Source organism: Lepidochelys kempii, chromosome 5 (assembly GCF_965140285.1).
Source record: "Lepidochelys kempii isolate rLepKem1 chromosome 5, rLepKem1.hap1, whole genome shotgun sequence".
NCBI lineage: Eukaryota > Metazoa > Chordata > Testudines > Cheloniidae > Lepidochelys > Lepidochelys kempii.
The window spans coordinates 16301177-16328921 of record NC_136384.1 but is presented as its reverse complement, the minus strand read 5'-3'; the positions used below and the strand labels follow the sequence as shown (position 1 = coordinate 16328921).

At 43.9% G+C, this 27745-nt stretch overlaps 1 protein-coding gene across 5 annotated transcripts in view; it reads left to right on the top strand.

The window, feature by feature from the left end:
• The window catches only part of MYO5B (myosin VB), a 374454-nt gene that overhangs the window by 100718 nt on the left and 245991 nt on the right, over positions 1-27745 (top strand). For all 5 annotated transcript variants that reach the window (XM_078852710.1, XM_078852708.1, XM_078852707.1 and 2 more), the window contains exons 2-4: positions 15061-15171; positions 22763-22934; positions 26545-26689. In XM_078852710.1, the coding sequence (XP_078708836.1) occupies positions 15061-15171; positions 22763-22934; positions 26545-26689 (428 nt within the window). The remainder of the gene's footprint in view (positions 1-15060; positions 15172-22762; positions 22935-26544; positions 26690-27745) is intronic.

Sequence of the window (27745 nt, the reverse complement as noted above, 5' to 3'; positions counted from 1 at the left end):
TCAAAAAAGAACTAGCTAAATTTATGGAGGATAGGTCCATCGATGGCTATGAGCCAGCATGGACAGGGATGGTGTCCCTAGCCTCTATTTGCCGGAAGCTGGGAATGGGTGACAGGGGATGGATCACTTGATGATTACCTGTTTTGTTCATTCCCTCTGGAGCACCTGGTATTGGCCACTGTTGGAAGACCGGATACTAGGCTAGATGAATGTTTTGTCTGAACCAGCCATTCTTATGTCTATATGGACATACAGGCTGAGATGTAAGCACTATTCCTGAAATGACTGTTGAATTATATGGTTCTATATCTTGGAACTGTGGTAACATTCCAATTCTCCCAGGACGTCTGACAGTCACTTGGCCGAAGAATGGGAATTTCTTTCTGCATGCTTGGACACACCCAACGTTTCTGTGACTCAGTAAGCAGATCTTCCTTGGGCATCTTTACTTCATGAAAACAGCAGCACTAATTCCAGCAGCAGTAGGAAAAGCTGGGATCTGAAGGCTTAATCCTGCAAGGTAGAGAGCACTTCCTTTGTGGGGTGCTGTGCACCTTCATCTCCCATTGACATCCATGGAAGCTGAGAATACTTGCTGCTGTGCAGAATCCGCTTCTGAGAGGTCACACTGGGAAGTTTTTTTTACTTTGAACTTTATAGATGCTGATTTTTTTTTCCCATTTATTTTTGTAATCTATCACACTTGCAAAGCTGGAAGTGGGTTTTTGTCAATTTCTTTCCTTAGAAAGCTCAGTATTGAAACTTTTTTGAAGTAAAAGGATGTCATGCTCGTAGTTTGCACTGCATTAAATTTTGATTACAATTGTAGTATTATAGTACATCAATTCTTATCCTACAAAATATTCTGTAAAAATCCCATTTTCCTTCAGACTGTTGAATTGTTGTGTTTATAGAGTCTTTTATTTAATCTTGGTGAATTGGAAAATTAGGTTTATGTACTGGATGGCTCCGGGGATTGTTAATAGGATATGAATGCTTTTTAACCCTTAAGTTGCTAGTTCAAATTCATCCCTGATTAATGGAGGTTGAAAGTTCCTACCATCCGATAGTGGTTAAATAGCATAAAACCCAGTTACCACATTTGTCACTAAATAGCAGCCCGGGCGGAGAGGCTGAGGACTGAACTGATAATGGAGACTGAACTAAACTCTGACCCCTAAAGCTGATCCATCAGGTCCAAGCTGCAATACATTCGGTTTCTCATTTGGGGAAACTTGTACACTTGCGGCCGCTTCTGTAGGTTCCCTGTGGATAAATAAGTGTATTTCTGCAGCTGGCCGCCCAATAAGTCGGCCAGTTTGCTTCAGTCATCTGTGCTGAAGGCCCCCTGCTAATTTCCAAGTTGTCAATTTTATGTTGCTTTTGGTTAGTGTTACTTAGGTGACAATTAACGTCTGCTAAACAAACTGTTCTACCTTTACAAGCCATCTGAGATGTTGGTGTGTTTACACTGTTCTGTAGACCAGAGGAATATAAATGTTGCCTTCTCCATTCTGGCCCCCCACCCCCATACACCCCCAAAATTGGTAAATTAGAGGAAAAATCAGTGTGGCCTGTGGTGGAGGAAGGGAAGTGCTCAGTTCCAGACTACTCTCATGTTTAAGGTTGGAAATCTTGCAAGCAATAGGGGCTAGAACCGTGAGCTCTAGACCTTTTGGGGAGCTGAGACTCGGCCCGTCTTCCCTGTGGGATACAAGCTGGATCATAAACTTGTGACTTGGAAACACTATTTCAGACATTCCTAAAATGTTTGGGGAAAGAGGGAAAATCAGAGAGTTCTTAGCCAGAACTTTTGTTCAAGGAGTTGAGCTATAGAGAAAATATCTCTGCAGCTGTGGAGGCCCCAGCTGTAGCAACGCTGTGAGGGAAAGGGTTGAAAAGCCCTATGTAGGAGGCTTGCAAGCCAGAGCTGCTTCACCAGGTCTCTCTGCACCCATAGCACACGGGGGCTTGGGACAGAGGCTGGCTGCTGCACAGCTAACCTGATATGTTGGCTTTCCCAGCGACACGGTGGTGTAGGGGAATTGGGATGTTGCTTCACTCCCATTCTGTTCCCTGATGTGGGACGGATTCCATATCCCTAACTCACTTCAGGTCCAGCAAACAACCTTGACAGCAGAAGTCATCCTCTGCTGTCTTAAACATGGGCTGCTTAAAGGGAACACGCAGACCGCTGAAATGAACTGTCGGAGCTGTATTATCGGATATCCTGACGTTCACTGTGGAGACAGCCTTCCAGATTGGGTAAAAGTATCTGTGTATCGTTGCTCAGTGCTGCTTCACCTTTGGTTTATGATGGGGATATCGTCCAAGAAGGTATAATGGAGTGATTAGCATAACTATTCATAGAGAAATGTGAGCCAGTGCAACAAGGAGACTAGAATAGTGACCAGATCTGCTGAGGAGAGGCAGGTCTAGTGTGTATTTGAACACTTACAGCGTGTCTGTCACTAGAACCATGTCAAGGTGGGCGAGGTAATATCTTTTAGTGGACCAGCTTCTGTTAGTGAGAGAGACAAGCTTTTTGAGTTTACACAGAGCTCTTCTTCAGGACTTGGTAACTTACTTAGGCCTGGTCTATGCTACAGAATTATTTTGGTACAACAATGTTGCTCAGGATGTGAAAAATCCATATCCCTGAACAATGTAGTTATACTCAGCATAGACAGTACTATGCCAGCAGGTGAGCTTCTCTTCCCGCCGACATAGATACCTCCTCTCGTGGAGGTGGATTAACTGATGATGGGAGAGCTCTCTCGTTCGCGTAGAGCATCTTCACTAAAGCGGTACAGCAGCACAGCTGCATTGGTGCAGCATTTGAAGTGTAGACCTGCCCTCAGAGTGTCCCTGTTAAATACAAGATGGAACAGACTGTTTGGAATAAATACATATTTCAAGGAACTATTCAATGTGCAGTGGCCTGTTCACACCCCTCCAGTTATAGGGAGGAAAGCAAAGAAAATGGGGGCAAATAACTGAGGGAGTTGGTTAGTGGGTTACAAATGGTTGTAATAAGCCATAAATTCAGCATCTCTATTCAATCCATGATTTTTAGTGTCGAGCAAAGTTATGAATTTAAGCTTCTGGGCTCATCTTTTGCAAGTGTTGTGGGGGTTCCCCTTGAGAATGAGAGTCGAATATAGAGTGATCACTTTGTGAAAAGGGTGCGCCCACAGGTGATTGGGTGTTTTTTGTCTTATTTTCCTATGTGCGTTCATACGAGACTGTAGCGATGGTCTGGTTTCACCCACATAGTTGCTATTGGGGCATTTAGTGCACTAGATGCGGTACACCACATGTGTAGGATCCAGGGATGTTGAAAGATGTGTTGTGGAGGGTGTTGATCATTGTAGCAGTGGAGATATGTCTGTAGGTTTTGCATCTGTTGTTATAGCAGGGTCTGGTGTCGCTTTGAGGTGATGTCCTGGTCTGTGGTCTCTACTTCACCTTGAATGGTCCCTTGAAATATGTGTTAACTGCTTATGCTAAACAATCTGTTCCACCTTGTGTTTAACTGTGACACTGAGTGAGTTTCCCAGACCTGAAGAAGAGCTGTGTGTAATCTCGAAAGCTTGTCTCTCTCACCAACAGAAATTGGTCCAATAAAAGATATTCCCTCACCCAATTTGTGTCTCCAATATCCTGGGACCAATGTGGCTATAAGAACTGCATGGTAGAAGTTTGTGTCTGCCAAAGGTTCAGGCTGAGGTGCTATCTCATAGGTAGGGCCCTACCAAATTCACGGACCATGAAAATCTGGTCTCCTTCCATGAAATCCAGCCTTTTTGTGTGCTTTTACCTTACGATATACAGGCTTCATGGGGGGCAGACCAGCGTTTCTCAAATTAGGAGTCCTGACTGAAAGGGTGTTGCAGGGGGGTTGCAAGATTTTTGGGGGGCGGGGGGTCACAGTATTGCCAACCTTACTTCTGCCCTGCTGCCTTCAGAGCGAGCAGCCGGAGAGCGGCGTCTGTTGGCCAGGTGCCCAGCTCTGAAGGCTGCGCGTTGCCAGCAGTAGCACAGAAGGGTGGCAATACCACACCCGGCCACCCGTACTTCTGCACAGCTGCCTTCAGAGCTGGGCGGCCGGAGAGTGGCGGCTGCTGACTGAGGGCCCAGCTCTGCAGACAGCAGCGCAGAAGGAAGGGTGGCAGTACCACACCAGGCCATCCTGACTTCTGCGCTGCTGCTGGCGGTGGCTCTGCCTTCAGAGCTGGGCTTCCCCAGTTCTCTTTCCCCGCAGCAGCACCTGGGCTGGTCGGCAGGGGGTAAGGTGCCTCTTTGCGCTGCGGCAGGTCCAGGCTGGGTTTGGGCTGGGAGAGGGGCGCTTGTCCCCCTGCCTGGTCTGGGGCTGGGCTGGGGGAGAGGCGCCTGTCCCCTGGCTATGGCAGCTCTGGGCTAGGGGAGAGGCGCCTGTCCCCCGGCTGCCACAGGTTGGGCGCTGGGCTGGATCAGGGCTGGGGGGAGAGGCTCCTGTTCCCCGGCTGCGGCGGGTTCAGCGCTGGGCTGGATCAGGGCCCGGGGGAGGGGAGCCTGATCCCCGGCTGCAGCGGGTTCAGTGCCTGGCTGGGTTGGGGCTGAGGGAGCGGTGTCGTGGCAGGTCTGGGGCTTGGGAAGAGGCATCTCTCCCCACCGCAGCCCTGAGCGCCTGCTTAGCGCTTAATAGGCAGCCGCACAGCTTACAGAGAACTTAGGTCAGGACCCCTGCAATTACACTACCATGAAATTTCAGATTTAAATAGCTGAAATCATGAAATTTACTATTTTAAAAATCCTATGACTGTGAAATTGACCAAAATGGACCATGAATTTGGTAGGGCCCTAGTCATAGGCCAGTTTTTTAAAGCCTGAAGTGAATTTTCAAGGCTGCAGTAATAAACCCATGAAAATGGGATTTGCAAGCACGTCTCTTAACTAGAGCTCTGCTCATGGATATTCCTGTGGCGTGTTCTGTAAAAAGAGATTGCAAAGTTGCCTACTGGGACATAGTAATTTCTTTCCAGTGCAATATGTTTGTCCTTCCCACTATGCTTCTGAACTCTGGCATTTCTACATCTATGTTAAACACTTACATGCAATATCTGTTTTGAAACTTTATGATGGGGATATGGCAGTACTGTTTCTTTTTACACTGAGGGACTGACAGACAGTGTCAGTCTTGTTTTAATCTGTCACTACAATTTATTTGAACTAAAACCCATACTGTTTTCCAAACGTGTTGATGGTTTGGATAAAGAATAAGAATATTTGCAATTGCTTGTGAGTGGTGGTTGCATCTTGCTGGTAGAAGCTTTGAAATACCTTTTCTGTCTGGATCTCATTTGGCTGAGATGGCCCTTCATATTCCTGAGGTAGATAAATTGAGTTGTGTGCCGTGTGTGTCGGGGGCAGGGGTGTTGGACAAGACCTCCAAAACAAAGATCCTCTATGCTGTGTGTGGATATTAAAGGTTCCATGATGCTACTTACAGGAGCAAGGCTTACCTCTGTCTTTTGACAGAGGGAAAACTTTGTCCACTGTTTTACTGTGCTGTGTGCTAGTAATCTATCTGGCTGCTGTCCTTCACCCCAGAGGTGGCTGCATTTCAGTAGTGGGTGAAGTGAGTCTACAATAGTATGTGAGGTGCTTTAGAAGGCTTTGGGGTGAAAGGTGTTACATTCGGCACTATCAGACTCCTTTTCTTTACTGCCAGACTGTATTTGTGGTAATTCCATCGTAACTTTAATCTGCTGCAAGCTGTAAATGCCAAAATTTTCAGTGCACCACCTCTATCTAACTGCGAGTTAAGGGTAGAAACTCAGTGTGCTGAGGTGGTATTGGGAGGCACAAAATAAGGTGCAGTGCATGGAGAAAGATATGTGCTTTTATTTTTTCTTTTGTTCTGCTGCTGTGTTCGTATAGCTCCATTCACATAAAGGATCCGGCTGCTGTAGCTATGGAGCAATCTTAACAATAATTACGCATTAAACATATAAAAAAATCCACTGCTGTTCAGCTGCAGAGCAGATCAAATGCTGTTTCTTTAACTCTTGAGTGGCTTTTCAAATTAGCCTAAGTAGTGCACAGTAGGCTTTGCTTTCAAAGGGATGGCACTGGATTGCGATCAGGATACATTTGTCGTGTGTGTGTGTGTGTGTGGGGGGGGGAGGGGTTATATAAGGTTTATTTAAATACGTAGGACGACTTTGTGTTTTACTAGCAAAAGCAAATAGAATTCCTTTGCCATTTCTGTTTCCTACTATATAATTTACACTGTTTATCCTGTCAGGCAGGCTAAAGGTTTTAGGCACTAATGTTTACAGTGAAGGGTTTTTAATCGGAATCAGGGTGATCTTAGGGCCCTGACAACAACAAAATACCTTTTTGTGACAGGGAGAAGTCACCTGCTGAGCTGGAGAAACTGGCAGCATATTGATTGAATACATGTTGGACTCAGGACCCATCTCCTTCAACAGACCTGCCCCAAGGCTTGTGAGAACTCCTAGTCCAGCCCTTCCTTCTGTATGAGTCTGCACAACAGCACCTCTCCTACATGGAGCCAAATCTACAGAGTAAGAGGGAAGAAAGGGAGGAGTCAGAAACAGGGGAGGCACGAGGTGTGGCACCAGCTACTCATCCCAGTGACTAGTACTGTCCCAGCTGATGTTCCCAAGCCCGTCCTCGGTGTGCCTGCCGTGGCAGGTGTCCTGGTTTCACACTCTGAAAAGCTGGCCTATGCTAAGTGGAAGATAACCTATAGTTTGTACTGTGGCTGTTTCACAGTGCATGGAACGTGCAATCCGGGATATACGTACTATTGCATTGTAAACATAGCTTCTGCCCACGGTCAGCAGAAGCAAGACCCACTGCATTGGATTTTCAGTATTCATTCAACTTGTGTGGTGTTTCCTGGTTGTGGGAGATGCATACTTCTCTACCAGTGAAGATGCTTGGTGTGTCTGGAAATCCACTGTTGCTTGTTGAGTCCCACTGATCTATTGGAATTGCTCTCACTGCTATGTGCAGTGCTTGATTAAATATGTGCAGAAGCAAGTGCTCTTGCAGCAAATGCAGTGTATTGCCTTCCTACCTGCTTCACTTAGCACAGTAGGATGCTTTTAAATAGGCTAATCTGAGTATTTATTTCATTGCATGATATCATCTGAGATAATAGACTGCCATATAAATGAAGCAAACCTCATTAGGACATGATGTTATGATGCTAAGTAACGTAATCTTATTATGCATGAACAATTCTGCTCTTCTAGTCAGATTTATTCCCTATTAGGGATACAGGGGTTGCTTAGGTTAGACTTGTATATTTAAATCTTCCTGACTGGCCTACCTTTGGGATTTCTTATTAGCAACCTGTGGATGTTCAGGTAGTATGGGGAGGGGACCTACAAAAGTGTTGAGATAGTTGTGTGTTGGGGGCCCTTCCCATTCCTTCTTGGCTTGCTGTGGGCAATCTGCACGTTAGATTCTTCTTCTCCCCCTACCTGTTGTTGGAGTCTCCACTCCCGAGGAAGCTGCATTCCATTGGATCTTTGTGAAGAACGTGTAAAGTCCTTCAGGATCAAATGTGCTATCAAAATCTAAAATATTTCTAAAATCTCAGTGTTCCCAAAGTTTCCAGGTATCTCTACCTGCAGATTCTTCCCCTGCAACAGAGTTAGCCTTGATTCCACAAAATGGGTTTCTCTTGGGGCTAGAAATTAGACCAGATTTTGGCCCTGAGTGTCTTTTTTTTTTTTTTTTAAATCTGTTTGTTTCCTTTTGGCATTTCACCCTCATTGAAACCTGCCTTTCTGTTGTGTTGTATGACTATACTGTACCCAGGGCCATTTCTCTTCACAGCCAGGTCCTTCAGTCTGAATCTCTCCTGTCCCTGCCCCGAAGCTATGCCTCCTGGTTTTGACTTGGTGCTGCTTGCTGATAATCTCCTGAGGTTTTATTTATAAGCAAAGCAGCAGCACTATATAAGTGATGCAGTGAATTGGATTGTGAGGCAGGAGGTCTCGACTAAGATTCTGCGCTGTGCCTCATAGAAGCGTGTTGGGGGGGGGCTGGAAAGGGGTTAAGGTGTCTTTAACTCAACCTGCGGTGTTCTGGGGTGTGGAGAGCATCTGTGAGACGTGCTTTCTGTCCTCTCTGGTTGGCTAGGAAACTATCCCATCCTGCTGAACGATCACCTTGAGTCAATTATACATATCTTTATTACCTCCTGTTTGGACTACAGCAATACTGTGTACCCGGGCGTGAAGCCATCAGCACACTGGAACCTACAGTTATACAGAACACTACAGCTGGTCTTCTCAGCAGCATGGGCTACTGTGACTCACGCACATCACAACTGTCCTCTGATCTCTACCCTCTCTCCCCATAAAGTAGCAAGTCGAGTTCAAGGTCTTGGTCCTTGACCTCAAGTCCTTTAATACTTTGGGCCCAGCATATTTGAAAGATCATCTAAAGCACTGCATTGACAATTCTGCATCCTCATGCAGTGTGGAACTTTCTACCACAAGGGGAGAGCTCATGTGTGCAGGAGACAGCTTTCTCAGCTCTGATCCCACACTCCCACAAGAACAAACCTCACCACCTTCCACTCTAAATGCAAGGAGCACTTCTTCGACTTGCCTTTTCTAATATAAACACAGAGTAGCATGGACATTATATATATATATAATTTTTCCCCCCCAAAGCAAAACCCTATTGAAACCCAACACTCCACTGCATGTACAGCTCTCCCCAGGAGAGGATGAGAGAGAGAATGAGCCACACCTGGCTGACATTAGTCATATCACTCAATGCATTTCTGGTGCTCGGATACTGAGGTGGTAAGGGCAATATGAGAACCTGGACAGGACGGAATAGAGGCCCACAACATAAGTCTCGACAGCACTGGGAACCTGTATGAGTTAACACACCTTCCCTAGTGTGCCCTATGGGCTGTTGTGCTGCCTAGAATATGTGCAGTCATGTCACACCCCCCCCCCCCCCACAACATACCCTTCCCAACACAGCCTTGCCCCAGTCATGTCCCCGCACGGGGGCTTCCAAGCAGGTTCCCAGAGGCAGCCTTACAGGTATGTCTGCCGTGTTTGCGCTGGTTACAGGGCTTGTAGGGCCCCTTTATGTACCTGCATAAAGGAGCCAGAGTAAAGGTGATCTCAGCCCCAGGTCTTGTTTCCGACTGCCACCAGCTCACTTTGTGCAAAAAAAGGGGTAACATTGCTTTTGTCACATGCTGTAGTTGTAACCGTAACACTTTTTAAATCCCCGATAATCTGATCTATTTATATTGTGCAATATGGCATTTTTGTTTTGCATCTGTCCAAAAGTCTGAATTTTTTATCTCGGAGTACTTTATATAGGCAAGTAGTAAGTTCCCTTGTCCCCCATCTTACAGGTGGAGAACTGAATTGCAGAAAAGGGGAGCAATTTACCCACGATCACACAGCAGGTTAGTGGTAGAATGGACAATAGGTTTCAGGTCCCCTGACGCCCAGTCCAGTACCCACTCTCCTAGACCATGCTGCCTGCTCCAAAGAAATTTTTTAAAGTTACCTGAAAACAGGATTAGTGGGGGATCATTGGCAGTTTCCCCCTCATTGCTTCCTGTGACATTATTATAGAGTTGCCCAGTAACAAACACTCTGCTGTAGTTAATGTGGCAAAACCATTTCTATTATACTATTATAACACCCTCTTTTCATGCTTTCTCTCTCCTCTTTCCAAATGAGTTTTTTTAAAATAGGAAGTGAGAGGGTTTAAAAATCACAGATAACTCAACAGCAGCTGAACTGTGAAACTAGGTGTGTAAGTAGTGGCCACTGAGGAGTGTCCGTGACCATGTTTGAGAAAGGTTAGCTGGATGATGGTAAAATGACAAGCACTTTACAAATTCCCAAGGGCATGTCTAAACACACAGCCCTGCTGGTGTCGCTGTAGTGCTTAGTGAAGACACTACCTATGCTGATGGGAAAGCTTTTCCCATCGGCGTAGGAACTACTGCCCCAAGAGGCAGTAGCTATGTCAATGGGAGAAACCGTCCCATTGACCTAGCACTGTCTACACCAGGGATTAGGTCAGTATAACTACATCTCTCAGGGGGGTGGATTTTCCACACCTTTGAGCAACGTTGTTAGAACAACATAAGTTCCTAGTGTAAAGCAAGCCTCATCAGGGATCCTAGTTTTCTGTGAGGGGGGGGGGGGGAACAAAATTCTCTAATTTAAAAAAAACATAAAAATCCACGTTTTTCAGCAATTAAAATGAAACACTGAATTTTAATTTCCCTAGCCACAATATAGATAGGTATCAGTTGAACACCATGTTTTACTGATAAACAAGGTTCTATTGTGTATCTGACCCTCCATTATCTCTGTATTTAACCAAAGCACCAGCAGCCTGGGGCTGACAGCGGCGGGACTGGGGCTGTAGCTCCAGCTGTAAGCACTGCGTTGGGCTGACTGCACGTGTCACCCTCCATCTTAAAGTAAGGGATAGAAAGCACTTTGCCAGTCTTCCTGAGTAGCCCAATTTCTGATGATCTGATCTGTCCCTGGTCCCAATTAGATCAGATAAATGGGGTTCCACTGTAAATTTAAAGCACATTCAAAAATTAACCGCAAGAGGGGGAGGTTGCACCCCTTGAGTAAGTGACACTGGTATTTTTGGTAAAATTTAGCCAATATGCCTTTATTTTTTTTTTCACAAAATGTAAAAACGAAAGATTCCCTGTAAAAATTCAAATTCTGTGTTTTCTCTGTGGGAAAAGGATTGCTAGGATCATGCTTGGTAGGCACCAAGCTTTTTTTCAAAAGCAAACCCTAGTGAAGCCCAGTCCCCTTCTGTGACACCACAGTGTGTGTTTCCCATTCCTTGGGTGACTGGGTTTGAAGTGACACCTGTTGGCTCCCCCTCCTTGAGGCTTGAATGTGCACATGGGCTCTTTTAGACTCCTTGGACTTGTTCGTTCTTGGTTGTGGGGGGAGGGAGGAGTGATAGCTTGTCCCCAACACCACCTACTTGTGGTACTAAAAGGAGACATCACTCAGGAAGTTGTGCAGATCTGTGATCTCTCTCCTCCTTTTTCGCAAGAGGAATGAAATACATGATGTTGACATCTCAATGAGTGGGCCTCTAGGTTAACACCTCCCTGAGACAAATGGATGCAGTTCCCACACGTCAGAGCTGTTGTTACGGGCTTTCTGCAGGCTCGCATAGGGCTTGGCTACACACAGAAGTTTTACCACTTACTACAATGGTATAGTTGGTGCTGTAACTTGCTGCAACTGTGGATGCAGTTATATTGGTATGAAGCTGCATTACACAAGTATAGCTTGTTCCTGTATGGGAAGGTATGCCCATACTAATACTGTCCTCACCTTGATGGAGCATAAAACACTCAGATTTGTAGGTCTTGTGGCGTTATTTTTCCCCCCAGCTATATATACTAAAGTAATTTTGTCATGAGCTTCCAGGGCCCAGTCCAGCAGCACCCAAATTCCCATTGAAATGGATGGGAATTGTGGGTTTGAAGGAATAGGGAAGAGCTCTCCATTTATGCAAACTATCAAAGAACATTTTAAAATCAAGTAGTCAGATTTTGCCCTGACTGGTCTGCGAAGCAGTTAGTTAAGAAAAAGCCATATATTATCTGCAGTTTCATGGCAGCTAGGTTCAGCTGGCCTTACCAGGTAGGTTTAATATTATTTTAACCAAATGTTTTGTAAATAAGTGCCTAGCTGCTACAGGGATAGGTCCAGTAATATGAACACAATGCATATTGTATTCATACCTCTCCAATGCCCCAGTTTCAAGGTAGGCCACTCACTTTACTCCTGAAGCTGCCCACGTTCCCCACACATTTGGTGTCCCTCTCTCATTGAACAATACTATTTGCATCGATAACAGGGAATCATGAAGGTTGTAGATTTCAGAGTGGTAGCCGTGTTAGTCGGTATCAGCAAAAAGAACAAGGAGTACTTCTGGCACCTTAGAGACTAACAAATTTATTTGGGCATAAGCTTTTGTGGGCTAAACCCACTTCATCAGATGCATCTTTGGGCATAAGCTTTTGTGGGCCCACGAAAGCTTATGCCCAAATAAATTTTAGTCTCTAAGGTGCCACAAGTACTCGTTTTTTTTTGAGGTTATAGAATTATTTACGCTACATGAACAAATCGCACAGCATTTTAAGTTTTGTGGGGGTGAGGAGTGGGACTGCTGGGCAAAGTAGTAGGTGGTGCTGACACTTCCCAGAAGACCCTGTTTTCAGTTGCTTATAACTTTGCCAAGTTCTAACATTCTGGGAGGAAACTTTCCATGCCAGAGGTCAGCCTCAGGTAAAAATTTTTTTTTTTTTAAATTTCAGTCAGTGGTTTAGCTGCTTCTGAAAACGAGGCCAGGGGAAAAATGCAATGTTTTGCCCATGTTTTTTTATTTTATTTTATTTTTTTTAAATCTCAAGGTCTTTTCAAATGCTATGGAGCAGGGACTTGAAATTTGGCCGAGGCGTGACCTTTGTGGCAGTGATGTGCGTTTTGCCAGATCTATGAAAATCTGTCCAAATTTGGCCAAGTTATAAATGACCTGAATTGAGAGCAGGGAGCCAATCTCTCTTGCAGTCTCAATGCACTCCGCACCCTGGTGGGGCCCAGGCAGAGGAGAGAAAGAAGCTGCCTGGTTCAGTCAGATGTGGAGAGGGCAAGATCCAAAACTGAATGGGGGAGTAGATTGGGAGGAGGAGCCTGGGGGACATTTGGAATAGGGGGAAGAACTGGGGTGGGAGACTGGGAGAGAGGGAAATGAGATTGTGAGTTGGGGGGCAGACTGGGACTGGCAGGACAAGGAAGCTGGGGGCAACAGAGGGGGTGGGAACCTCGGAAGCCACGAGATAGTGCTGTGGGGTGAGATTGGATGAGGAGTCAGAGGGAACTGGTGACCCATCTAGGGATCAGTATTATGGAATTTGTTGCCCCCTCCCCCCCCAGTTTTTTTTTTCACCTTGGAAACCCCTATGTTCAAAGAATACCATTAAGGTTACAAAGTCAAGCACTGACAATTAGGAAATGACAGAGTTGCCTGTGCAATGTTAATTGGGCCTGCTTGTGCACATGTACAGTCGTTAGTGACGGGGGGGGTCGCACACTTTTTTTCCTCACAGCAGGACCCTTGCCCCAGGCAGTGCACGTCCTGCCCTGGGAATAAATGCAGGTTGTGTGAAAAAGGAGGCTTTTCTTCGTTGGTTGCAGAAGCTGGAAATCGGGTAAGGAATGAGGCAGGGGACTGCAGGAAGAGAAAGGATGGTCTCTGTCTAGGCAGTTGAATGCTTCCCTGAAGAACTGGATTCTGTCTTTGCGTCTACCGCAGGGCGCCTGGTGTGATGCTGGACAAGTCGTCTCAACCCAACTTTTCACAGGATATTACCTGTGTTCCTCATTTTCTGGGTGCTCAGCTGGAACCCCTGAGATCTGATTTGCAGAAGTGCTGAGCGCTCAGCTGCAGCTGAAGTCAGGTGAAGCTGTTCTGTGAACATATGAAGTGCTGTATAACGCTACTTACTTCATAAAGTCAAGTCCTCGACACCTCAGATTGCGCATCCAAGATGAGTGGATACTTCTTGACTTCAATCTCTCTGTGCCTCAGTTCTCCATCTGTTAAATGGGGATAATACCAGCCTCTCTCGCCTCACAGGGTTTTTGGGAATATAGTATTTGTGAAGCATTCTTATACCATAGTGATGAGCTACATAGACAAACCCATGAGGAAATTAATAATTGTCTTCAGAGCAGGGTTTGAATCTTATGCAATAGTGTGTAAAAATGTCTGGGGACTTGCACTGAACAGGTATAAAACACAATATTGAGTAGCTGCTAATTTAACTGCACTGATGAAACAGGTTTCCTGTGGTGGAAAAATAGTATGGGTGGGGATGTCGTGTAATTAAAGGTTTCAGAGTAACAGCCGTGTTAGTCTGTATTCGCAAAAAGAAAAGGAGTACTTGTGGCACCTTAGAGACTAACCAATTTATTTGAGCATAAGCTTTCGTGAGCTACAGCTCACTTCATCGGATGCTCACGAAAGCTTATGCTCAAATAAATTGGTTAGTCTCTAAGGTGCCACAAGTACTCCTTTTATTCATGTAATTTTAATGTAAGATTATCAAATGCATACACACATGGGGACCAAATTAAGGTTGCACAGATAACCTTCTGGCATTGCTTGACTATGCAACCTGAATGTTCTTTAAACATAATTTTTTGTGTGTGTTGCGTAATACTGTGTGTGTATTTCATAAAAAAATTAAAACATGTATGAATTTTTTGGTGTCCTGCCTTGGCTTGGTCTCTGACAACGTCCCCCACACTGGGGCCTTTGCAGATTTAGAGTTGTAATTGTATATTTGAGACATTTGCAGAAATCAAAAGTCCACTTACCTTTGAGGGGCATGCATGTGAATATTCATTGCAGCTCTTTGAATTAGATTTTTAATTCTCGTAAACCTTTTTAGGCATCACTTTTTATCTGACCTCTTTACAGCTGTTGTATCTGCTTTAATAAAGAAGCTATTAACGAATTAATGCGAAGCTGCTCTTTTGTGATAACATTGTAAATGTTTGTGCTTTGCCTACTTATGCTTTTTGTAGTACATCTTTCGTATTTCAAAAGCCACCTTTCTGTCATTCCATAAAAGGGAGCATTTGCTTTCTTAAAATTGTCTGAGAATTATGCTATTATTTTTACTACCTACAATGACTGGTAAATTGTCAGTGAAATCAAACTCAGATCACTTCACAAGTTAGAACATAGTTGTGTATCATACTGTACTCGATCTTATAGTTAGTTAGTAACAAGCAAGTGAACCAGTCTAGTCAAGAAGCAGTCTGATTCATGACCATAATGTTGTGCTGTATGTTCAGGTAGGTCTTGATCTTGCTTCCACTGAAGCCAATGACAGAAACTTCCATTGACTCTGCAATGAGAGTAGGATTGTATCCCTAGGGAATAAGTATATTTCTGACCTAAGTGGTTTTCTTGAATTTTTCTTTTCAGTACACAAAGGTTTGGATTCCTGACCCTGATGAAGTGTGGAGATCAGCAGAAATTATCAAGGATTACAAAGAAGGGGATAAAAAGCTACATCTGAAATTTGAAGATGACGCTGTAAGTTAATTAAAATTATATATATTTCCCTTTTCAGTGGTAGATCTAAACTTCAAATGATCGTCTGAATGAGCCTGAATCATTACAAGTTCTTGGTGTATTTTTAAAAAAAGTCCGTCGTACATCACTTTGCAACAGTCTTGGGTTCTCAAAGATATTTGTATTCAAATCAAAGGTTTCCTGCCTTGCAGCCAATCTTCTTTGACTTGATTCTGCGGTGAAGTTACTCTGTGTGTGTGTGTGTGTGTGAGACATCCAGGTAATTTTCAAAACAGCAGACTGTCACAAACACCAGATTATGACTCTGCTGGCACATGAAATGGAAGGAGTAAATATTACTTATGGGTTTGAATAAGCAATATGAATCAGAAGTAAAAGCCAACAGAATACAGAAAAAAAAAATAACTGGCCAAGTAACACTTTTTTTTTTTCTTTCTGTGTATGCTCAGCCTTTTCAGGTTTACTCCAGTGTAAACCCCTGATCTCATTTCAGTCCTTGTCTTTTTTGTAAAAAAGGGTGCTAAAAGAGGGTGACAAACAGGAAATTCCTCTCTGGTGTTACTCTACAATCTTTAAATGAACTTGTCAGAAAAAGTAATGCCAGTTTATTCCTTATAAACTGTTTGGTGCTTTCCCTCTCCAACATGTATACACTTATTACATTAGAGATTCTGGCCCTAATCTTTAAACTCACTAGTGGGCGGGACCTGGTTATCTTGGATATCAGCTTTCCAACCACAGCCCATTGAGACAGGGCACTCAGTGGGGAAAATGCAGTTGATGGAGTCCAGCATGAAACATTTTGACTGGAGGGCCTTCTTTAATGGAATTACTTGCCTAAGGCCACATCTACACTACAAACTTTTGTTGGCTATGTCAAGGCATGACGAATTGTGATGGACGTAGCTGTGCCAGCAAAAGCCCCTCGCATAGATGGGGGTTATAACACAGATCCTGTATAGCTTATTTAGCTTAGCGGGGCAAGGGAAGGAGGGGAAAGCTGGGATAAGCTATATGGTTAAAAGCATAGTTTTGCCAGTATAAGCAGTATCCCCACTAGGAATGCCTTGCCAGTATAATGTACCAGCAAAGCACTCCAAGTGTTGCCCAAGACCACATGCTCATTTCACATCTGTCATCCAATTCCTTGCTAGGATACGAGCGCTGTCCAAGTGTAGGAATGGTCAAAGTTTTTTAAAAGAATTCAAGCCTGTCTATTTTCAGAGTACTTTTCAAAAGGCTTTCCTTGCTAACACAGGCTGAAATCAACCCAGTATCCTAATCTGTGGGCAGCTGCTGCTGATAATAGAGAACATTAAAAAACCCAAATGAGTAGAGTCCTGCTGGACGGATTTAGGAAAAACCTTTTTTTAATCCAGTTCTTATAAATACCATGTTGATTGGAAGAAGAGCCTACATAAATGAGGTCTGTAGACCTATGATCTGTAGCTAGGTTATTTGAAAAGTAAGACTGATCAATGATTGAGTACCTTGACTATGTTCCTAGTGTTGAGCTGAGGATTCATACTTGGGGAGAATGGATGGTCTGTTATGATGTCGCCTTTTTCAGCTGAATATGAACTTGTTCTGCAGGACAGCATCATGCTGAGACAATCACATTGCATTAGCATGTGGCAAAACCAACATCATGATGAAACTGTATCATGTCATGGTGGTACAGAGTTGGCTATGGGATTTACTTCAGGGCTACCTTTATGATTTCACTGCATCAAAATTTGGAGGATCATGGAAAACAGTGGTAGAGGGCAGCCAAACCTCTGACTGTCTCAGCTCCTGAAGTGCATGAAGCTTCCAGCTCCCCACAGATTTACAGTCTGAGAAAACTGGACAGCTCTGCTCAGGAAATTCCCAGCACTGCTACTGTCCACTGCTTTGATAGATGTGTAATTTCTTAAAGAAGGACAGAGGAGGCTTAATCTTATTGGGTGTAGAGGGTCATCATAGGCCTGTGCACTGCTTATGCCCTAACTTGAGCATTTAAGTGCAACAGGCTTCCACTTGGCTCTATGCACAAAGGGAAGTTTCACCCACTTGTCATCTCTAAACGCCGAGGGTCAACTCTACTGACACTCTTTTGTTACAAAGATCAAGTGCCACTGAAACTACTAAGCGCACTCCAGTTAAATTGATGTTCTGTTGAGGAACATTAAAGGAACTAAATTCCCCAACCAGCCAGCTTGATCTTACTGCTTTAGCACAGCCTACAATCTGTGTGACTGGTATAATCGTGCCAGGAAATATATTTTTCACGAACAGCTTCATCTAAATTGGTTTTTCCATTGAGCAGGCAATTTTTTTTTAATCGTCCAGGGGACGATCTGCTGTGTTACTAGAGCAGTTAACAGACACTGCTTCCCCAAACTGAAAATGCTCCAAGGGCTGTGTGAATAATTCACGGCTCCTGCCAATGAACCAGTTTCACACTGGCACATAGTGTGTTACCCTCTTACTGAACAGGCAACCGGGGAGCAGGAATGAGAGATGCTTGATTAGAGTGTTATGAAAACAATTCTTCTTTTTGGTTCAGTATAAGCAGAGAGGCCAGTAGCAGTATGTCAGAGTGCCACTGTCCCTGGGAAAGCAACATAACGTACCTTGGAACTGAGTGACGAGATTGGGGACACATTCGTTTGCGCAGCCAGATAGTCTTCTCCTGTGGTTGTTAATCTGCCAAGGGCCATCCATAAATGTGTAACACATGTGCCACTCCACAGGACCTCCTCACATTCTTTGTCCCCCTTTCCCTCCTGTCCAATAGGTAGATTTCATGGGGGGAAATCTGATTTCACGGTCCATGATGTGTTTTTTCACAGCCATGAATTTGGTAGACCCCTAGTTATGGACGTCTGCCAGAGCCTGCCCCCACTCCCCAGTGTCAGACTCTCCGCAAGACTCCAGAACCCAGAGCCAACCTTGGAGCTGCCAGCCTGACCAGCTGTTAGACTCTCCTACTCTTCACTCCCTCTGGCTAACAAGTAATGAAATCCAGTGATGTGATTAACATTCGTGTGCAAAACAGTGGTGTCTCTCTAGTATAAATGTGTTCCAGGTTTTCCAGCCTACTCCTTTATCTGAGGCCCCCACTTCAAATAAGCTGCCCATAGGAACTCATCTTTCTCCTCTCCACAAATGCGGTGTCCTTAGAATAGTAGTCTAGTGCCTGTGCCCTTTCCAACAATACACACACGTTCCTCTCCCCGATCATCCCACAGAGCTGCCTGCCCTTACATCGTACTACCAGAGAGAATGAGCAGGAAACTTTCTGCTTTATTGCCAGCTGTGGATTCCTTCATTTCCATAATCAGTTACCTTTCTTCTGCTTCTGAGACAATCGAACAAGGATTCCGTGAAGAACAGCGAGCCCAGTAATTCAGGACAGTGCTCGTATCCTAGCAAGGAATTAGGTGACAGATGTGAAATGAGCATGTGGTCTTGGCTCAGTTCGTGTTGCCCATCTCACAACTGGAACTAACTGGCTTGATTGGATAAAAGTGCGTGCTTGGCTGGCTTTCCTTTTACCTCCTGGAGCTCTCCATCTAAATCAGGGAATGGGGGCTATGTGGGTGAAGCTTGCACGGCCAGAGCCTCTGCTGTATGTGAAGGCTCCAGTTCCGCCAGTCTGGTAACATTCATCGCTTTTTCAAATTCCATGTAGTTATTTCCCCCTCTTGGGTTTTGTGGGGATTCCAGCATCTTAACACTTCAAATCCTTCAGTGTTCAGGTGAACCTCATAGAAAAGGTCAGGGTGAGTCCTGTCAATTCTGGGCAATGTATCTCTGGCTGGAGGTAGTGGTGGTAAAGAAGGGAAGGTCAGAAGACTGCTTGCTGTTTTATGTTGTGGAAACTGCATAGCTGCTGTGGCCAGGACATAAAGGAATGAGTCACGTCAATATTATGGCAGAGTTTATTTGATATAAAACCATTAAGATACCTTAAGTTTGTTGGATGGGCACATTCATCTTTGGATTCACGCTGTCAGTTTTAGTGTGTGTTCCCTATGATGCTGCTTTGCAGTTAACTCAGCTTCCTTTAGAGAAGACTGGTTAAATTCTAAAGGTCTGTTTTCTGCTCTTAAAAGATGTTGATAGCTGTTTCCTGCTGGTACAGGTCTTATAAATGGAGTAGGATGAACAGTCCATACCTAAAATATGGCATGATAAAAGTTCAGCTCAGCTCCTGTCATTCTGATAGATAACATTACAGGGCCACCTGTGCCAAACTGAAGTAGTTTGTTAGAGCTGGACTAAGGCTTGGGGTTTTTATTCCACCGTTATTTTATGTTGTTTAATGGAAATCTGTCTTTCAGGCTATTTTGTAACCATTCAATTTACTGTAGGTTTTTCAGTTAGTGACATGTCTGTCATATCCTTCAGAGCAATAGCTATATAGCCAAGTTGGCTTCATAAATTGAATAAAGGCTCAGGTCATTTTTAAAAAAGACAGATTTACATGGCTGGATAACAGGGGTCTTTCCCTTTTAATATTTCTCCTGTGCAGATGGTTTTTATTGTTGAGACCATTCTTATGAAGTTCCTGCTGAGTGTGATGAGTGCATGTTGGCCTGATAAACTTTAGAGTAGCATGGAGTGACAGACGCATGCATCAAATGAAGGTTACATGAACATCAGGATATCTTTCAGGGAATTGAAAGCCTTTGGTTCCTGAAAGTTGAAATGTCTCCGCTGTTGTTACTAGCTCCTTTTTCTTATCCTTTTCATCTGAGTGAATTTTCATGGATTTATGATTTTCCAGCAGGCCTGTTCCTGGCTGCTTTGTGTATATCATGAATCTCTTTCTGGAGTGATGAACTCAGTGTTGCATAGTCCATGGGAATCCTAGGCTCTCAAAAATCCTAATGCAGGACTGTGGGGATTATCTCCTGGAACTCAGTTGCAGCAGTAAAGATTTTTGTAAAGGTCAAGCTTCACTGAGATTCTCTCAGGAGTGGAAAAACTCAGTCTGCATGCTGCATGGGTGGTGCTGCTCCTATGCATCTTGAAAGAGACAGCATGGCCTACTGAATAGGATAATGGGTTGGGGCTTTGGAGACCAGGCTCTGTTCCCATCTCTACCACTGACCTGCTATGTGGTGATGGGCAAATTACTTCATCTCTCTGTGCTTCTGTTTTTCTTCCCACCTTTTGTCTGTGTTGTCTATTTAGCTAGTAAACTCTTCAGGGCAGGGTTTATCTTTTAATTGAGCATAATGGGGTTCCAATCTTGGTTGGGACCTCTTGCGGGGTCGGAGGAATCAAGACTTCACATTCTTGTGTGGTGATTACTTTGCTTATGGCACCAGACTGGCCAAAAGCTGAGTGTGATCTGATCTGTGTTGTAGCTTTGTTTCTGCTGGCAGTTGGACTAGTAACTCTGAATGTGCCACATGGCTTCATTTCTGCAGTACGTTTCATACCAAAAGGGTCTTAGTGTGTAAAGTTGAGGTGACATCAGTGCAGAACTGAAATAACAATAGCAAGCTGTCCCAGAGGAAGAAGCTGTGGAGGGTCAGTTAGGGAAGAGAGGAGAGCTAGGAGGAAGACGTTTTAGGAGGAGGATTTTGCACCAGCAATGGCAGGATAGTTGGAAGGGACAGAGGAAGCAGCGTTAATCAATGGGAAAGGGAGAGGAGCAACGTCTGAAGCGGGATGGCACTGTTCCTTTGAGAGGACAATTTTTAATTGGAACCAAAAATGAGTGATGAAGTTGGGTGGTGGGTTTTTTGGTGGTTTTTTTTTTTTTTGTGTGTCTTCATTCTACTGTCCTATTTGTCTGTTTTGTCCTCCTCTTCAGTCCTGTCTCCCGTTTAGATTGTGGTCCTTGACAGCGAGGACTGTCATGTTTGTTACATGTCTGGACAGTGCTTAGCACATCGAGGGCCCTGATCTTGGATGGTAGTTTTGAATGTGGGAAAGATAGGGCCATGTGTTAAATCTGACGATGGTATCTGGGCAGGGAGGAATTGGGGAGTCCACAGAGGAGGCTCTCTGCAGCCATCAAGGTGAGAGAGGGGTGAAAGGGAGGGTAAAGACTTCAGCGGATGAGGAGTCAAGGCAGTGGCAACAGGGAGGCCTCAGTTTGTCACATCAGTTCAAGAGAATCTCTGTTAAATATTCCATGCTATTGGCTGAGGAACTGAAGGCCTGAAACGTGGCAGAGCTGGCATATCTTCTGAGGATTGAAAGATGAACTCTTCTTCTATAAGCATCCATTAGCTGCCAAAATATTAATTGGAGCTGTTTGTTAGATTGTCCAAGAGGCAAATGAGCAGAACGTACTCGACACAGTCGGCAATGAATGGCCATGGTATGCTTTTCCCTACCTAGTATTCATGCGTATGTCACCCACTGATCACCTGCCTACGTCCCCTCTGCTCTAAGCACTATCTGTTGTGCCATTGCTAATATGTTCACTTTTTCCTGTACGTGCCTATATAACTAAACCAAACGGCTTGTTGGATAAAATGAATGGCATGGGAATTCTCATCTGCCTCTTCCTGCTGTCACAAGCAGGGTTTCACCATTGCTGGAGGAACTCAGAGTTTTCAGGGGGGCAGGAACATAACTCATCTGAAGCGTAAACAAACGTTAAATGTTTTCAGTAAATACTAAACTGGAAACTTCCCAAGACGACATCTGTCTCCTAAGTGTCTGAGAGTGGAAGTGCCCAAGGGGAAGTTGACAAAGGTATTTACAGATAAAGGGGGAAAAGTCATGCTGATTCTAATCAGTGGCTCTGCTGTTCAGTTGGGGAAGAGCCAAAACTCTTTAGCCTATGGTGAGCCATATGTTTTAATGCCATTACCATGTTCCTCACGTAAGTCTACAGTGCTCCTGTGTTGGCTCCTTTGCATCCTTTCCCCATTGTCAGAAGAGACTGAAGGGAGTATAGAGCATAATGTGTTTGAAGTGACTTTAATTAAAAAAAAAAAGTCAACAAATAACTTTGTCAAAGGGAAGGACTCTGGATTCTGTGACTCTAGCTGATCTTAGAGGAGGATAAATAAGGATGCACATGTCAGATTCATTTATGCTTTTACTGTTTTGGTATATGGTACTGTGTGTTACTAACACTTTGAGGTAGCTTGTGCCATCTCCTTCCTTGGCCACCCCTAAAAACTTCCTGGGTTTGATTTAGAAAATGAGATTAGATAAATTTATTCAGTAAGGATGAAATTCACCCTTCAGCAGTGAATTTTGTCCTTTGTGCAATGTCCAGAGTATTTGCCCTTATTCAGTACTGGGAAATCCCTAAGGAATACAGGAAATAAGAAAGCAATATTGTTTAGTTATCCAAAAATAATTGGAAATATTTTTTAAAGGGTGACCATTGTAGGTGCACAGAACTCCTCTTCACTTCGGTAAGCAATATGTGCATGTTTTATCTATCTGGGCAGCATCTAGCACAATGGGGCCTGGATTCTGGTTGGGGCCTCTAGGTGCTGATGTTATACAAATAATCTGTTGAGGGCAGAATTACCCCTACATGAGTTTTAAAAAAAAAACTAATATGAAGAAGCTAGACGGTTCTTATTTTTTAACCATTTTTTGTGTGCAATTTGTATTACTTCAGATCTACGAATATCCAGTTGATCTCAAAACCAATCAACTGCCTTTCTTGCGTAATCCAGATATTCTGGTGGGCGAAAATGACCTGACAGCTCTAAGTTATCTCCATGAGCCTGCTGTCCTACATAATTTAAAGGTTCGATTCTTGGAATCAAATCACATCTATACCTACTGTGGTGAGTATTACAATATATCTACATCAGGGTTTGTGGATTTTTTTGCACTGTTTAATAATTTCTTATATGCTAATACTGATCTTTTTATAACAACTTTATATTTACATAGCTCCTCTTATCTGAGGATTTTACCATATACAGTAAAAGCTGTGTTATCCAGCACTTTACCAGCTGGAAAGCTCTAGACACCAGCATTTCTGATATCCATTAAAAGTCCAGTTGGTGCAGGGCCGTCAGGTTCCCTACCTGGCTCTGCATGTCTCCCCGGAAGTGGCAACATGTCCCAACTGCTCCTAGGCAGAGGAACGACTACAGGGGCTTCGTGTGATGCCCCCACCCCAAGGGCTGGCTCTGCAGCTCCCATTGGTCGGGAACTGCGGCCAATGGGAACTGCAGGGGAAGTGCCTGTGGGTGGAGGCAGTGCTCAGAGTCACCTGGCGATGCCTCCACCTAAGAGCAGCAGGGACATGTCACCGCTTCCATGGAGCCGCCCAAGGTGAGCACCGCCTTGATCCAGCACCCCAAAACTCCTCCCACACCCCAACCTCCTGCCCCAACCCCTCTCCTGCACCCAAACTCCCTCCCTCTTAATTAACTGGAATTTTTGACTCTCTCACACGCACACACCCATTCCACCAACATGCCAGATAACAAAGCTTTTATCGTATTCATTAATTAAGCCACACAATGCCTCTTTGGAAGTGATGATGTAATACCTGTCTTAAGGATTAGAGTGACTGAAGTGCAGAGAGGTCACTAGCAGAAGTAGGAGTAGAACCCAGGTGTCCTGTTTCAGCCCATAAAAGGTGTTAGGCCAAGTCTAATTTCTGTTTATTTCTTAACCTAAGTTACTCTAAGTATAGAGGAGTGGGAAATTGAGCTTGTTAGTGTGAACACAAGTTAGAGAGAGAAGTCGGAGACCGTAAGATGGGAAATTTGAAGTTAGCCAGGATGTAACCCCGGGTTACATTTTGGTTATAACTGGTTTTAGCAAGGGTTTTTATAAATGTTTTTTTGAGAATTTGGAATGTTATTAAAACGCTATCTATATTGATAGCAGGAGAAGGACATTGATTCAGATGTTAATTTAAATAATGTGTGTGTTAAGAGCCAATAAAGAGATGGTGGAAATGTGAAAATGGTAATGGCTATGTTTAATGTTAATTAGTATTATAATGGGTTATAAAAGGAGTAGCCTTGCTAAATTGCAAGAGAGCTCCAATTAACACCAAAAGGGTATTGTTAGGTTACAGGATTATAAACTATACTTCATTCTGTTGTCAGTGGACTGATCACCCATTGATATGCTCTTCCCTCTTTGAAAATGAGTATAATTGTAGTACCTGTGTAAATGATAATTGTATGCCTGTTTGCTGAATTAATAATTTTTCTCTGAAAGTTTGGTTCTGTCATTCAAAGTGCCATCCAGGGTCTTCTGTTTAATTAAATTGTCTGTAATGGACCTAGGGGCTTGAATTTGAATCATAGAATCATAGAATATCAGGGTTGGAAGGGACCCCAGAAGGTCATCTAGTCCAACCCCCTGCTCGAAGCAGGACCAATTCCCAGTTAAATCATCCCAGCCAGGGCTTTGTCAAGCCTGACCTTAAAAACCTCTAAGGAAGGAGATTCTACCACCTCCCTAGGTAACGCATTCCAGTGTTTCACCACCCTCTTAGTGAAAAAGTTTTTCCTAATATCCAATCTAAACCTCCCCCACTGCAACTTGAGACCATTACTCCTCGTTCTGTCATCTGCTACCATTGAGAACAGTCTAGAGCCATCCTCTTTGGAACCCCCTTTCAGGTAGTTGAAAGCAGCTATCAAATCCCCCCTCATTCTTCTCTTCTGCAGGCTAAACAATCCCAGCTCCCTCGGCCTCTCCTCATAAGTCATGTGTTCTAGACCCCTAATCATTTTTGTTGCTCTTCGCTGGACTCTCTCCAATTTATCCACATCCTTCTTGTAGTGTGGGGCCCAAAACTGGACACAGTACTCCAGATGAGGCCTCACCAATGTCGAATAGAGGGGGCCGATCACGTCCCTCGATCTGCTCGCTATGCCCCTACTTATACATCCCAAAATGCCATTGGCCTTCTTGGCAACAAGGACACACTGCTGACTCATATCCAGCTTCTCGTCCACTGTCACCCCAGGTCCTTTTGCGCAGAACTGCTGCCTAGCCATTCGGTCCCTAGTCTGTAGCTGTGCATTGGATTCTTCCATCCTAAGTGCAGGACCCTGCACTTATCCTTATTGAACCTCATCAGATTTCTTTTGGCCCAATCCTCCAATTTGTCTAGGTCCTTCTGTATCCTATTCCTCCCCTCCAGCGTATCTACCACTCCTCCCAGTTTAGTATCATCCGCAAATTTGCTGAGAGTGCAATCCACACCATCCTCCAGATCATTTATGAAGATATTGAACAAAACCGGCCCCAGGACCGACCCTTGGGGCACTCCACTTGATACCGGCTGCCAACTAGACATGGAGCCATTGATCACTACCCGTTGAGCCCGACAATCTAGCCAGCTTTCTACCCACCTTATAGTGCATTCATCCAGCCCATACTTCCTTAACTTGCTGACAAGAATACTGTGGGAGACCGTGTCAAAAGCTTTGCTAAAGTCAAGAAACAATACATCCACTGCTTTCCCTTCATCCACAGAACCAGTAATCTCATCATAAAACTGAAAACTGAGTTTGGTTTATTACATTCTTAACTTTAACAACTTGACATGTATTGGGAACATTTAAAATTCAAGGTTAAGCTGTCCTCCTGTCTCTACATGTAGCCACCAGACCACACTCCTCCGATAGCAGGTTAAAATAACATTAGTGTCGGATTTAAGCCCACAAACCCAGAAAATATTTAGAGGAAGGCTTCTGATTCTATCATCCTCTCATGCTGTTGTCCATAGTTTTTGTAGCACACCTACTCTCTGATCCATGTAGACAACCCTCCCGAATCCATGGGGATCCCATGGATTGATTGATTTCCCCCTGGCCTGGATAAGATTACAGGATGGGGTGGGATGCCATGTTTTTGGATGACTGTGGTTCCTAAGCCCAGTGGTGTGACTGTATGATGAACTGAGCAGTCTGGATTTCCTACAGGAAGGGAATGGAAGTTTTTAAAGTTTTTTTTTTAATTCATATCTTTCATGTTCCTTTAACATGATATGTGCATTTAATTTCTGTTAATCTTATGGTTTTGCATTTTCATCTGAAATCCAGAAACCAAAATATTTTGGGTTCAGTGGATGTTCAATTATGTGGATATTGCTTATCCACGGCAGTATCTTTCACCTTTTTGGGGGCAGGGAAATGCCCAAAGGGCCTACTTCATATGATGGACTTCTATTCATCTCATATATTTTATGCTCCTCTTCCATAGCTTAATGTGAGCTGTTCTTTTCACCAGTGTATTAACCATTTCTACATGATTCAAAGAAAAGCTGATATAAGAACCTGGACCCTTTTGTTCTATGCATTTTTTGAATCTCCTTGTATTAATAAAAATTAAAAAAAAGAAAGAAAGAAAAAAGGTTCTAAACTATTGTGACTTTATTTTAATTCTAATGTCTGCATGTTTGTCTGTTTTATTTAGGTATTGTTCTTGTTGCCATTAACCCATACGAACAACTGCCAATCTATGAACAAGATGTCATCTATGCATACAGTGGCCAAAACATGGGGGACATGGATCCTCACATCTATGCAGTGGCAGAAGAAGCCTACAAGCAAATGGCTAGGTGGGTGATATGTTGGTTAAGAGGCTTACACTCAGAACCATGGCTGTTCTTCCTTGGTGGTGGTCAAGATTATATAATTCCAATTCATACCAATGAAAATAGTGTAATTTATGGAGGACAAGGCAAAATTTTGCATCTCAGCTAGGAAGAAAACCCTACGCAATATCTGGGCCTTTTATCTTCATAAACCTAACAGAAAAGAAAAACTTACCTTGAGAGCCTTATGCCAGCCACCCCCCCTAAGTGGGGTGTACCACACTTTCTGCTCCCAAACTCACCTCAGCAGTCTTTCAGCAGTCCTTTGATCTCTGAGGATTCCAACTCTTTTGAAGTTCAGAATATCCTGGTTCCTGTGGCAGCATCCTATCTGGTTGTCTGCCTGATGCCAGTACACGTTGTGGTACACTAGCTTTCACTGGTCCCTAGTGGTTGTGGCAGCTTCAATAAACAAGCGTTTCACAATTCCTTTTTAATCAACTTTTTGCTGAGTCTGTAGATGGCCTCAATATGTGCTGAGTGGAGTTGTACATCAGACTGCCGCTCCATCCCATGTAGACAATTGGCTAGTGATGAGACACTGTAGGGCAGCCCACTAGTTCACGAGGTCATTGGGAACCCATACATTTTTTACAGCTGTGATTGACCCTAGAATCTCCGGTCACGTTGCCCCTATGTAAGCAGGGTGACCAGACATCCCGATAATAGGGGCTTTGTCTTACATACACAACTATACCTCAAAAAAAAGTGACCTGATACTTCACACTTGCTACCTGGTTACCCTAGGAGTGAGTTCCCACAAGGACACACAAATCGCTGTAAATGACTTGGAGCAATCAGTCTTGTACTGGAATTCTTGGGTTAAATAATCTGACTGAGACCAAAAACAATTTAAATCATCCATGTTGAAACCTGTAAGCTCATATGCCAGGTAGAGTTTAAAAAATCCACACGAGTGCTTTCATACATTGATGGGATGTCTTGCCTAGCCCTTCTTCAGCAGTGACCTAAGAGTGCATATCTGTGGTTCATTATGTTTTTACCACTGGTATTCGTTAT